Genomic DNA, 12,363 nt, shown 5'->3' on the forward strand with positions numbered 1-12,363 from the left:
CTGTAGTGGGGGGTGGTTGGTCACATTTATTGCTAAATTCATTACCCTTTTTGTTTCACTGAAGTTTTATCTTTTTACATTCCTTAAAAAAAAAAAAAAAAAAAAAAAAAACATGCATTGCCATGCTCAAACATTACACTTATTTCAACCCACAATAGAATATTTCTGTACTTCTGACTTCCTGTTTGTCCCTGTTTTAAAATTATGGGAGTGATTCCCTCTTAGTGCTCTTTGCACTCAGAAGCAGCAGCCTGCCAAAACAGCCAAACTAAAATTTCTCCTCTCAATTAGAGGTAACTCTATTGTTACAGGCAGCTTCTATCTGGTTTCCTAAATGTATGGTGTGATGGAGACAATTACCCAAATCTTATATGCCTTTCAGGTGAAATAAGATTATTTTGTTATATTTTGTTAATCTTGGATTATTAGCAGGTTGGAGAAATATTTACAAATTAATTAAGGTGGGGTTGTATTTGGAAAAATAAATGTTCTTAACAGTATGGTACTTCACAGTGCTTCACTGAGGATTCCAGAACTGCTGTTTACTAGGAAACTGTGCAAAACCTCAGATATTGCATTACTTGAATATATCAATTACATTTATTACTTTGAGAAAACTCAAGCACAGTTGTTTGGGTTTTTTTTTTTTTTTCCTTCTTGATGGCTGGTGGACAATCAATTTGTCATGTGCTGCCTGCGGTACTACATTAGTCAGGACATTTGCCTTTAGCTTCAGTCTAGAGGGCTTTTAAAAATGTCTTTCAGTTTGAGCCAGCTATCTGAAGTTCAATCTCCTCAATATCATGTGTCATATGCATTCTGTGCATTGCTAATGCGTGTGTGCTTAATTTTTTGTAATTGAATGAAAATTCTGATTTTCAAAGCTATTGGAAGTTTTCTGCACTGAAATATTCTGTGGCCTGTGTTTTTCTGAAAAAGGTGTTGCATACAGAAAAAAAGTAATAATATAAAAATGCACAGGATATGAACCGTATGCACTCCTAATGAGAACTTGGTAAGCAGACAGTGAGTTTTGAACTTCTGAAGGATCTCAGTAGCTTTCCAGTGGAGGCACAGAATTCTGTGCAGATAGTTGGGATATGCTAAAAGGAGACTGGCTTTTCTAAATTCCCAATGTAAAGCATTTACAACAGGGCTGCATACCCACTGATTCTTGGGACTATGGCTTGAAAGACACAGGAAGCAGTGGTGTTAATGCAGAGCAACAGAATCTTTTCTCCCACTTATTTGGATTTATTGGATGTTTACTGAGCTTTTCTGAGAACTAAGTACAGGGGAAAAAATCAATTTCTGTAAAATCTTGGAAAATTTTCTTATTGGTATAATGATGTTCATAGTTATCCCACTTATAAATAATGGATCCATATCCTTCTTTATGCCTTTCACGATAACAGCTAAGCTTAAGTAACCCCAAAATATTTTTAACTATCGATTCAAAAAGTATTCAGGAAGGTGAGGAATGTTACCTGTATTCATCAAGTTGCAAATGTGATTGACTACTTCTGGCATTTGTCATTGGAAATAAAGTGAGGTGAGTGCTGGAGTATTTTGGAAACAATTTCTAAAACAGCAATTACTGTAGACTGAAGAAATTGTCATGCGAGAAATAAGAAACCACTTACTAGCAATTTACATCTTAAATACCCCCAAAGCACTAAACTGAACTCCTACACAGAATCTCTAGTATAGATATTAACTAGTCATCAGAAACTGTGAGTAGCTACAAGGAGAAAGTACTTTGACTCAGTTCTGCTTGCCCTATGTGATAAAGAAACAAATGGCTGTGCAGAATACATTAATTAAAATATACTGGTAAACCTTAGAGGATGGGTAGAAAATAAGATGGGGCGAACCACTCTGACAGTTAACATCCTTTTTTGCCTCCTTCTGCTTCAGGCTAACTATTACCATATTACAGTACTTTTGATAATGCCAAAGGCATTGAAATCTCATTTCCATTGTTGGGTGGTTTTGTGGCTGTAACTGGGGAGACTTTAGAGAACAGGGTCAAATTCCTGGGGAGAAAAGTGGAGCTGAGATATACATTGCCTCTGCAGGAGACTCAACTAAGTTCGACACCTTTCTTTGATTTCTAACTTACAGGGGATCTTGGAGGTTCTGTATTGGGTATCTGCTGAAGAACCCTCATGTGAGGAGGATTTAGGAAATACATTCTTGACTAATATGAAGTAATATGCTACCACCTATTTTCATTTCTATTAAAGTGTTTTGATTTTGTCATGCAAAAAATATAATTAATAAAAGCACAATATAGAAGTATTTCTTTTCCTTACTGGAAAAGAAACATACATAAATTTACATGGAATGCTTTCTCATTTATATGATTGACTTGAAGAAAACAGTATTTTAAAAAGGACATTAAATACAAAAGGAGCTATTTGCAAAATTCCAGGGAAGAAGCCCTACTCAAACAGCCCTTGTGGATAACACAATGGTTACAATTTCACATTGGGTCTGGCACTGAAAATATTGCTACAAAATATTTGCTTAGTAAAAGATATATATTCTCCCATTTCTTTGTGCATTGTGGATAACTCACCCTAGCAGAGAGAGCCATCCCAGAGTGTCTGCTCCACTTCAGTCATACCTAACCCCTGGTTTAGAAATTCAGGTGGAAATGAAGTAGTGCTGAAGATTTACATGAGGTCTCCAAGAAGGTGTGAATTTAACTTTTAATCCATTTTTCACTGAAATTACTGGTATTGTCTTACTGCTTTCCCAACAAGACCGCTCAGTAACCTCGTTATTTTTAACCTTTTTTTTTTTTTTTTTTGAGCTTGGAGCAAAAAGCAAACATAGGGAGGAAAATAAAGGTCAGGTTTTAGAATTCGCACTTTAATCCCTGAGGATTTATTCTGCCTTTCCTTATAGTGCAAGTAGAAAGTCTCTTCTGTGGAAGGAAGCTTCCTTGTAAAAAGTGAAGCTTGAAGTTAGGTTATTAAAGAAAACTTGAAAATAGACAAGAATAGCCTGTCAGTGTTAGTTTTCCAATTTGAATACTTTTGCTACAAATAATAAAGTGATCTCTGCCTATTAAAAAAAAATGAGCATCGGACAAGATTAAAGTTTTATCATTCTAAAAAGTTATTTCAGTCTCTCGTGAGATGGTTTGAATCAAGAATTGATATTCTAAATTAAGAACTTTATTCAAACAGAAGTAATTTGTACCAATTGAAATGTTTAAAGCTAAATGTATGCTAATATATTTGACCAAGTTGTGTTAAAAATCTGGCACTGTCATACTTCATATTCCAGAACTGCTTGCCTACCACTGTGAGAAAGGGCATCTCCACTAACTATAATTGGGAAGGGTTTAAGGAAAAACATCTATTGTTTTTGTCAATCTGCTCTTTTAGTCAGTTTGAGAACACTTCTTTTACCTTTAGTTTACTGTTTCCATCTAATGAGGATTTATACAATTTAGTAAATCTTTCCATTGGTAGAAAAGAGACCAAAAAAAAGAATGTGATTGTGAAATAGGAAGTACTAGAAAGAAAACAGGAAGGCAAGCATAATATCCAAGAGTCTTTGCATGTCAAACTCCTTTGCTAAAACTGAATAGTTTTGGAGTTTTTGCTAATGCTTTAAATTATTTGTGTCTAAATTATGTCAAAATGCTGGAGAGAAATTTGAAGACATCTAGTGGTTATTTTATGGAAGGCAACTGAGAAAACAGTTATGAAGATCAGCTTGAAATATTGTTGATTTCAACCTTGCCAGGATTAGGCTACAGGAATTCAGACACTTGAAAGCTGGCATTTTCTAGTAGGCAAGTCTATAATCCCTCTCCAGAAGTGTGTTAACAATAACTGTTGGTTTGAATGAAAAATCAGCAGAACAGTCCACATGACTACTAAAACATTGCATATTGTATATATGAATGGTTTGTGAGCAACAGAGAAAACAGAATTATCTGCTGTTTCACTGAAAACTACTCATTACTGTGTTATTACTGCAGTTATGGAACTGCAAGTGTTATGCATTCTTTGTGCAAGGTAAGTAGCATGCAGTTTTTATTGTCATTGTTGCATCTCAGAGTTAGGTTTGCATTGTGGTTTTTGTATGTTTTTCCAAAGGTGCCAAGAAGTTGTGATGGATGGTCACTTTGGTGTGTTCTTACATAGGCAGTGGTGATATGTAATCAAGACAAACACAACCTGGTTGTTCATACTCAACCATCTTCACTGGGCTGGGCTGTTGGTTTTCTTTCTGGGAGTCTGCTGTGTACTTTGAAGATAATCACAATGAAGCCAAGAGTACAATAAATTATTGAATATTCCCAGTGTATGAGTAGCATAGTGATTAGTGTTGTGTCAATATGGCTTTGATGCATATGGCACAGGAAATACAGCAAGGTTCTCTTCAGCTCTACACATGCACTCCTGCATGACCTGCCTCAAGACATGTTGCTTCCTTGTGCCTGTGTTTTCTCCATCATTGATTTTCTATTTTTATTGCCTATTAATACCAAAAACTTCTTGCTTTAGGGACAGGTCTACTTTGTGTGCAGCATTTAACAGATCAGGGCCAAAGAGTCTTAATTCCTCTGAAGCTGACAAGGTCTCATGCACTGCAAATTACGTGTGCTCGTATATAGGAGGTGATAGAGGGAAGAATCATATCCTTTTCTTTTTTTTTCTTTGATGTTTTGCCTGCCATTGCATTTTTATCCCCTTCTTAGTACTATCACTTCAAAATTCCTCTCCAGTTTTGTCATCTGCTGATCAAGTCACCAGCCAAATTCAGCAGTCACTACTGTCATGTTTTATAGAGGAAGGATTTGATTTGGCTGATAGGAGTGAGTAAAAAATGATAGCTTCATATACTACTATTCCTGTTCATGAGCTCTGGAATAAATTACATCTTTCTTGAGTGAAGGTTCATCTTAAAGGATCATAGTGCAGTAAAGGATGCATCCTGGCCATGAGGAATAGGGGTGCTGTAACTTCTCAGCTCACAGTGATTGCCGTGGTGGTATAGAGACACTGCATTGAGTTTAATTGTCTGCATGGGTCACTGTGGAACAGTATCTGCTCCTGCAACTTCTAAACTACAGGGTCTTGTCCTTAGCATCAGCTCTTGACAATGCCTGCTGAAGACTTTTCATATGAATAGTCACAAGTGTCGGTTTCATCCTGCAGTCCTTTCAAAATGATGACTTAATTGTACATGGCACTCGTTGCTAATTTCCAGGAGCCTCACTTGTGGCTCAGGCCATGTCTGGTGTCAGATATCTGCTGAGCTAATTCTGTGCTGTGAGAGTACTTGTGTTAGTCATAATACCCTTCTTGTCATGCATTGTTAAATAGGCCTGAGTGTCAACAAGCGAACGCATGTCAAGACACCGAGAGATTTTAAATAGCGTTAGAATACGTCAGCTCATTCGAAATGCTGGTTCTCCCACCCCTGTGTGTAACTGGGTGAGTAAAAGGAGCTAAATAGTTTCCTTGTTAGAAGAGGCATTTGGTAAAGGTCACTGAACACTGTTCTTTTTCCAGTTGAATTTGAATGGCTTTCCTGTTGCCCAAAGTAAAATGCTTTAAAGGCTGAAGTTGAAAACCATGCTTTCACTAGTTAAGGATTTGTTGTTGTCAATCTAAAGATCTTTCTGAGAATAACATGCTGTATTGGGAAATTATTGAGCCATCACTCAAGAGAAATTAAAGGAATATGTTATTTGTAATTATGCAGCTCCACATATAGTTCTGTTCAATGTTCAAGTGTTTCATAAACAGGGCTGATACCCAACAAGTAGTCAGTTCTTGTTAAACATAATTCCTTTCATGTGAAAGGTTTTACAGCTGTATTCCACATCCCTCAATAACCTCCATAAGAAATGTATGCTTATTTTACACAGTAAAAAGGCAAGAGGCTAAAAAACTAATAATCTCACAGCCACAATTTGAGAATAGGTATTAGCATTCAGAGCACATTGTTCTTACTGATTGCTATTGCTACACCATTAAGGCCTGGGGAAATCATAACATGATACTGCAGAATAAATAAAATGACAGGTTTCCACTGATAAATTTCTGCTGTAGCTTTTTATGCATGAAAGGTAACGGATTCTTTCTCTGCCTTGCATCTTCTATCAACACATCCACATATGTAAGTTCAATGTAAATAAGCAGTAGGCAAAATGCCTTTTTATACTCTCTTTTCCTCAGGATTATGTAAGCAGCGAATCAGATTGCTCTGCAAATTGCTGTTGCCCAACAACAGCACAGGTTGGTTTCCAAACATGCCTCCAAACATGTGCCTTTTCAATTACATGGCTTCTGAGCCTCATCAATTGTTGGAGAACACCCTCCATCAGTTATTACTGCTACTTTCAATCTTACCTTCCATTAATGCCAGTGCTCAGTGCTCAGAAACAAAGTCAGCACACACGTGAATCTGGGTCAAGTCACCAATCTTCTTTAAAACTATCAGTTTTTCTATACCTACCTTCTTGTGTCTGAGGTATAACTGACTCCAGCTGGAATTTGAAGGTTCTTTTCTGCAGCTTTAGTGTTAGATGATACTTTTGTTTTAGAGAAGCTAAAATTGCCAGGTAATTTTATATTTTGAGGAGACCAGAGTGATATAAAATGGACCCACATATAACACATATGCTAACAAGAGTTAACAGCACTGATTTTAGAAGCTGCACTCTATTTACATACAGATTTTTGTATCTTTAGCTTTTTGATTTTCTTAAGAATATTTTTGGTCATTTTAATTGAAGATTTTTATTCTTTCTCATTTAGTCTAATAAATGAAAGTTCCAAGTGTTACCAAATGCTAGCTTCTTATTTTGACTCTCAGTGAAATAGCTTTTGCAAATGTGACACTGTCCTATGCAAATCATATTATGCATTGCAGTAATAAATGGTCACAGCTCCCACATTTAATGTTTATTCTGTTTAAGTACTGGAAGGTAATATTGTTAAAGTCAAATTTCTAATAATATATTAGTTGTTCTTTGCCTCACTGCAAGAAACACTTGGATGAGGTTACTGCACCAAAAAAATAGTATTGCTGCTTTAATAAATTAGGCTCATTGGTCTTTAATAATTCAATTATTTCTAGCATGTTTGCCTACAGTTGAGGTCTCTAAGTGATATGTGATTGAAAAAACATTTTAAAACCTTCCTAACAGAAGTCAAGTGACTTTCCTTTTGTGGATGGCTTGCTATTAAAAATAATATTGTTGGAGTTTAGATTTTAATTGATCAGTTTGCTTTGAGTTAAGGGTTAATTGTGCTTGCAGGATTGGATCCTCCAGCAAAGATCAAGGTGTGCTGTAAGGAACACAAGACTATTGTACAGTGCTTTTCATTTGTAACGTACACCGACTCGTGTAACTGATCAGCGGCTGACTAACCTGACTCAGTTCCATGGCTCCATTCAGCTTCACTCTCAGAATTCCTGTGGTCTGCTGAGCAAATAAGAAATATCCCAAATTTAAAACATGACCACCATGAAAGGTTTCCAAAAGATCAGACTTGTTAATAGGATTTTTGCTGTTCCTAGGCTCGGATGTTATGTAATACAGCAAAAACCCATTTTTTTCTGAGAGTAGGGCATGTGCTGTGAGGAATCATTGACACTGAGCAAATTAAATAAAAAGCCCAGTATTTAAAAAAACCCAACCAAACAAAAGACAAAAATAAACAGAAAGAAAAAACCCTCAGATTTTGAATAAGAAAATATTATAGTGATAAAAAAGTATACACATGTTATGATGATATGCTGTGTTTAGTGAGGACATTATTAGGGTTGGCTTTGTAGTTAATTTGAGAAGCACAGTTAAATACTAGAGATGCATGGCATTTTTGATTGGTGATGAGCTATTAAAAATGCAATTTTTGGGTTATTCAGTATTTGGGGTTGAGTTAGAGTATCATCTGCACGGAAAGGAAATACGAGAGATGCATGAAAACAGTCTGCCCTTTCCTTATTTTGAAGGGGGTTGAATTGGTAATATTCATGTTTCTTTGATGGTTTTTAAGCAAAACTTTGATGCCTTGAGTCCATCCAGCATTTTTTATGAACTTGGAGGGCAGAGGAAGTTAACTTTAAAATAGTGCATAGGCAACAGAAAAATAGGAATGGCATCAGGTGATTGACAGAATTAAAGTTCAAAATTCTTCTTAGAGATTAGAAACAGAAAGTTTTGTTTTCAGATTAATTTATATATTTCCTATACAGAAATCCAAATCTTAGGAATGGAAATGACTGGAACTTTTCTGTCACAAAATAATGGTGTAAACTTCTGAAAGCCACACCATAAGTGGTCCTCTGCCCTATTCAGGTATTTCCTCTAGGCAAAAATAGCTTTTTTATGGGGCAGAAAAATGTTACTGCTTAATCTGGGCTAAGTGCTGCATAAAACTGGAGAATATTGATACAGAGGAGACTAAAGGTGTGTTAGTGTCCTCTGTGTGAAGAGGTTTAGTCCCCCTCTCACAGCGTCAGCTTCCGATACACGCTAGAGGATTTTCAATTCACGTCATTTGCTGTATTTTTGGTTTTGCTTTACAGAGAAATGGTTAATGCATGGTTTGCTGAGAGAGTTCACACCATCCCAGTCTGCAAGGAGGGAACCAAGTCCCAGAGTGAAGCCTGTGCCTGCCACCAGCCTGCCTGTGCCGAGACCACCAGCTCTGGGACACCAGCGAGGAAAATCTCCGCTTCTGAATTTGACAGACCCTTAAGGCCTATTTTTGTCAAGGACTCGGTTGGAGCAGTGAGCTTCCTCTCTGGCTCTGACAAAAAGGAACAGATGCCTCTGCAATCACCAAGGATTGAGACCAGTGCAGGGGATCAGTGCTCCAGACTATTAGAACTGGTGAAAGATATTTCTAGTCACTTAGATGTCACAGCGCTTTGCCATAAGATCTTCCTACACATCCACGAGCTGATCGCTGCCGATCGCTATTCCCTGTTCCTGGTGTGTGAGGACAGCTCCAATGAGAAGTTTCTCGTGAGCAGGCTGTTTGACGTGGCAGAAGGATCCACCCTGGAAGAAGCTTCCAACAACTGCATTCGCCTGGAGTGGAACAAGGGCATTGTGGGCCATGTGGCAGCCATAGGGCAGCCTCTCAACATCAAGAATGCCTATGAGGTAAGCCAAGGAAATTTATCTTCATCTATTCTTGGAAAAGAAGCTGCCACATTATCACCTGCTGGAATATTGCCATTGTAATGCCTGTATTGGGTGCTATATGATTTGAAGTTGTCAAGATGCAAACTCAACACCATGGTTTTGGTTATAATATGTGTATTATAGATATATGTGCATACAGAAATGTGAAGCTAGAACAAGAAAATCAGTGCTCTATTGAGGTGATTATTCAGACTTCAATACTGAGATGAATAAATGAAATTAGCAATCCCTTATTAAAAGCAAAACCACGAACCATATTTGTGAAACTGTGTTCCTCTATGGGCACAGGTCTTTCAATTCTGTAATTTTTTTTCTTGATGATAAAAGGTAAGTTAGGGATGGTTAATCCATGAGCATAAGTATTATAATGACAGTCTAGGCTCAAAAAAAGAAAGCTTCTCCTAAGGTTTTTAGTTTTTTATAGTAGTGGTCTTAACCTATTGACACTCATGTTCCACACAAAGGCTTTTCTGTTGTTAACACACTGATAGTGACAACTTTATATACTTATTGGCTGGTAATGGAACCCTGATATCCTGGGTAACAGTCCAATAAGATATTAAACTTTTCTTAATCTATCCAAGGGAAAAAAAAACCCTGATATTTAGGCTAATGGTCTAATAATGGCATTTTCTCTTATGTCAGGATCCAAGATTCAATGCTGAAGTTGACCAGATCACAGGGTATAAGACTCAGAGCATTCTCTGTATGCCTATAAAGAATCACAGGGAAGAGGTAAGTGGCAATCTTGGGATCACTTCACATAATACTATTTCCAGTCAAGCTGATGCTTTAAACTTTCATTAGCTGGCAGTCATCATCTTCCAACCATTTTTTTTTTTAAGCAAGTCTGCTTATGTTTGTTTAGACTGTAATTTTATCTTATCTAGTTGAGTAATGTAAGCCAAAGGGAACTGTCAGGGAGAGTTTAATCCCAAATGCAGCAGTACAATATATGTATTTAACTCCAGAAGTGCTGTTCCTGCTTCCTGTACTCAGTATCTGTCACCATTAAAGTTCTCTGCACACTTACTGGTCTATCTCAAATTGTGATTACATTACTGTACTTCAGCTTAGCTGGTATCTATATTGCTTAATTCAGAGAGCACAAACTGGGTTTTATCATTGTCTAAAAACTTGATTATTTTTACACTCTTTTAACTCAACATGGTTCGTAATTTATTACTTGTGAGCTAAGTGCCTGACATCAGGCACTGAAAAACAGACAGTATCAATGTGATTTAGAAAAGTCATCCTCAAGTCCTAACTTAAATTACTCCTAATTTGAAACAATGTGAATCTCTTCACTGAACTCTTGTCCATATTTCCTGTCCATGCTGCTTCTCATGGGAGCTCTCACATCCTGTCTCATGCTATTGCAGTAGGGAGAATACTTTTTATGAGCTAACAACAGTTCTTGCCCTGAGTATTTGAAGAGTGAATTCAGTAAAGTGCATGAAAGCCAATGAACAGGAAAAGATGAGATGCAGCCTTTGACTTAGGGAGTAAAACAAGTGTGGTTGGGTTTTCTTTGATCCTGACTGTAGTGGCCTTCAGTCACATCACCAGTTCTAGAATACTCATGAAATGTAAGGCTCTCCACACAGTGTGTCAGAGCTTTGAAATGGAGATTTTGCTCTCCTGGAATTCATGTATTTTTCAGAGTATTTATAGTTTGCTTCCAGAAAGCTCAAGCTTCCAAAAAGAAATGTTGCCAAGATTGAAGACATCATACCTTCTTTTTTCTGCTCTTCCATCTTTCACTCCTTTTGTAGTGTCACCTTGACTTCTACTGCATTGAACCCTTTTTTTAAAAAATGAATTGATTAAACTCCTGCATTAACTTGTTTATTGAGTCTTATTCTAGCTGACCCAGATGAACAATATTTCCTTTCTTCATGTACTGCAAATTTCAGCTTACATTATTTTCTTCCATTCTTCCAAGGACAGCACTTGATCCTTTCTTACTCCCACTCCTGCTTAAAAGTCTTCCTCTTTCTACCTGGCAGCAGCCACTGCTGGCCCTGGGCCAGCAGATGAGCAGAGCAGGTGTCCTTTGAAGAACTATCAAGGATCAGTGGTCCATGTCAGGCTGATGCAAGGCTTCCAATTTCATCCAAGCCATGCCAGTTGATTTTTGTCAACTGGGCATAGAAAGGAGCTACAGAGCCCTGCTGGCTGGGGAGTGTGGAAGTGCTCACTTCCCACCAGGTGCTGGTGGTGGGTGGGGGAAGGAAAAAGAGCTGCAGTCTGTTTGTCCAGCCCACTGTGACTTAAGGGCTGAATAAACCTGCAATGGGCCGTATCTTCAGCCAGCTTCCTCCCGCTGAGTGCATCAGCAAGCAGAAATGAAGCAGGAATTTGTTTATTTCAACAAGTTCAGCCAACCTGAAGTTTGAGGAGTGTTACACTCATAGGCAATAATTTGAAGGCATTAAACTGTAAGATTTCTTACAGTAAAGGATGGCAGTTCCTAATTTTTTTCAGAGTTTCATAGACTCTAACAGAAGGTTTTTCTCATTCTCACTATAGAAATGACTGACATGTTTTTGGAGAGACGTTGAAGTCAGTGAATCAGTCTTTAATTTTCCATTCGCATTCTGCTGCTTTTTCTGTTTAAAAATCCCCCAAACAACAAAACCAGAATACTGGCTCCTCCCTGTTAAAATAATAAATAGATAAAATGTAAAAATCCCCAAAGCCCCTCTAGAAATATTGAGGCTTGTAAATGCTTTCTTAGCCCAGGATGTCAGCAATCACAGTCAAAAGATGATTATGGAAGACATCCAAAAATAAACACTGAGAAAGCGGAGCAACTGGGGCTTTCTGTTTGTTTGTTTAGTATTAGTGCTATTTTTTTAAAAAACAAAAGAGTCAGTAATTGAGAGGAGGAAAATCTCATGCTGATTACTAAGTCCTCTGGGCCTGCTGAAGTACGGAGATTTTTCCAGTAGATGTTTTTCACATTTGCCTATATTTCCACGAGGAATGTGAGAAACCAAAGCTGTTATTTAAAAATAACAGCTAGTAAGAAAATCCATAAATGAAAACAATTGAATTCACAGAAGAGCTCATGGAAAGGGCCCAGGAATTAGTAGCAACGAGACACACTGCAGTGCAGTAAGAGGACTTTTTTACCTTTCATATGGCTTTGTAGATATTTGTAAACA

At 37.4% G+C, this 12,363-nt stretch overlaps 1 protein-coding gene and 1 long non-coding RNA gene across 12 annotated transcripts in view; one reads left to right on the plus strand and one right to left on the minus strand.

Moving 5' to 3' along the window:
- LOC306802648 overlaps positions 1 to 12,363 on the minus strand; it is an 81,934-nt gene that overhangs the window by 65,796 nt on the left and 3,775 nt on the right. The window lies entirely within an intron of this gene.
- The window catches only part of PDE5A (phosphodiesterase 5A), a 101,962-nt gene that overhangs the window by 58,248 nt on the left and 31,351 nt on the right, over positions 1 to 12,363 (plus strand). For 9 of the 10 annotated variants that reach the window (XM_079307133.1, XM_079307134.1, XM_079307131.1 and 6 more), the window contains 2 exons: positions 8,569 to 9,151; positions 9,839 to 9,928. In XM_079307133.1, the coding sequence (XP_079163259.1) occupies positions 8,569 to 9,151; positions 9,839 to 9,928 (673 nt within the window). Of the gene's footprint in view, positions 1 to 8,317; positions 8,339 to 8,568; positions 9,152 to 9,838; positions 9,929 to 12,363 lie in introns of those variants that run through there. The other variant, XM_079307129.1, reaches the window with a different exon arrangement.

Source organism: Erithacus rubecula (assembly GCF_903797595.1).
Source record: "Erithacus rubecula genome assembly, chromosome: 5".
NCBI classification, from domain to species: Eukaryota; Metazoa; Chordata; class Aves; order Passeriformes; family Muscicapidae; genus Erithacus; species Erithacus rubecula.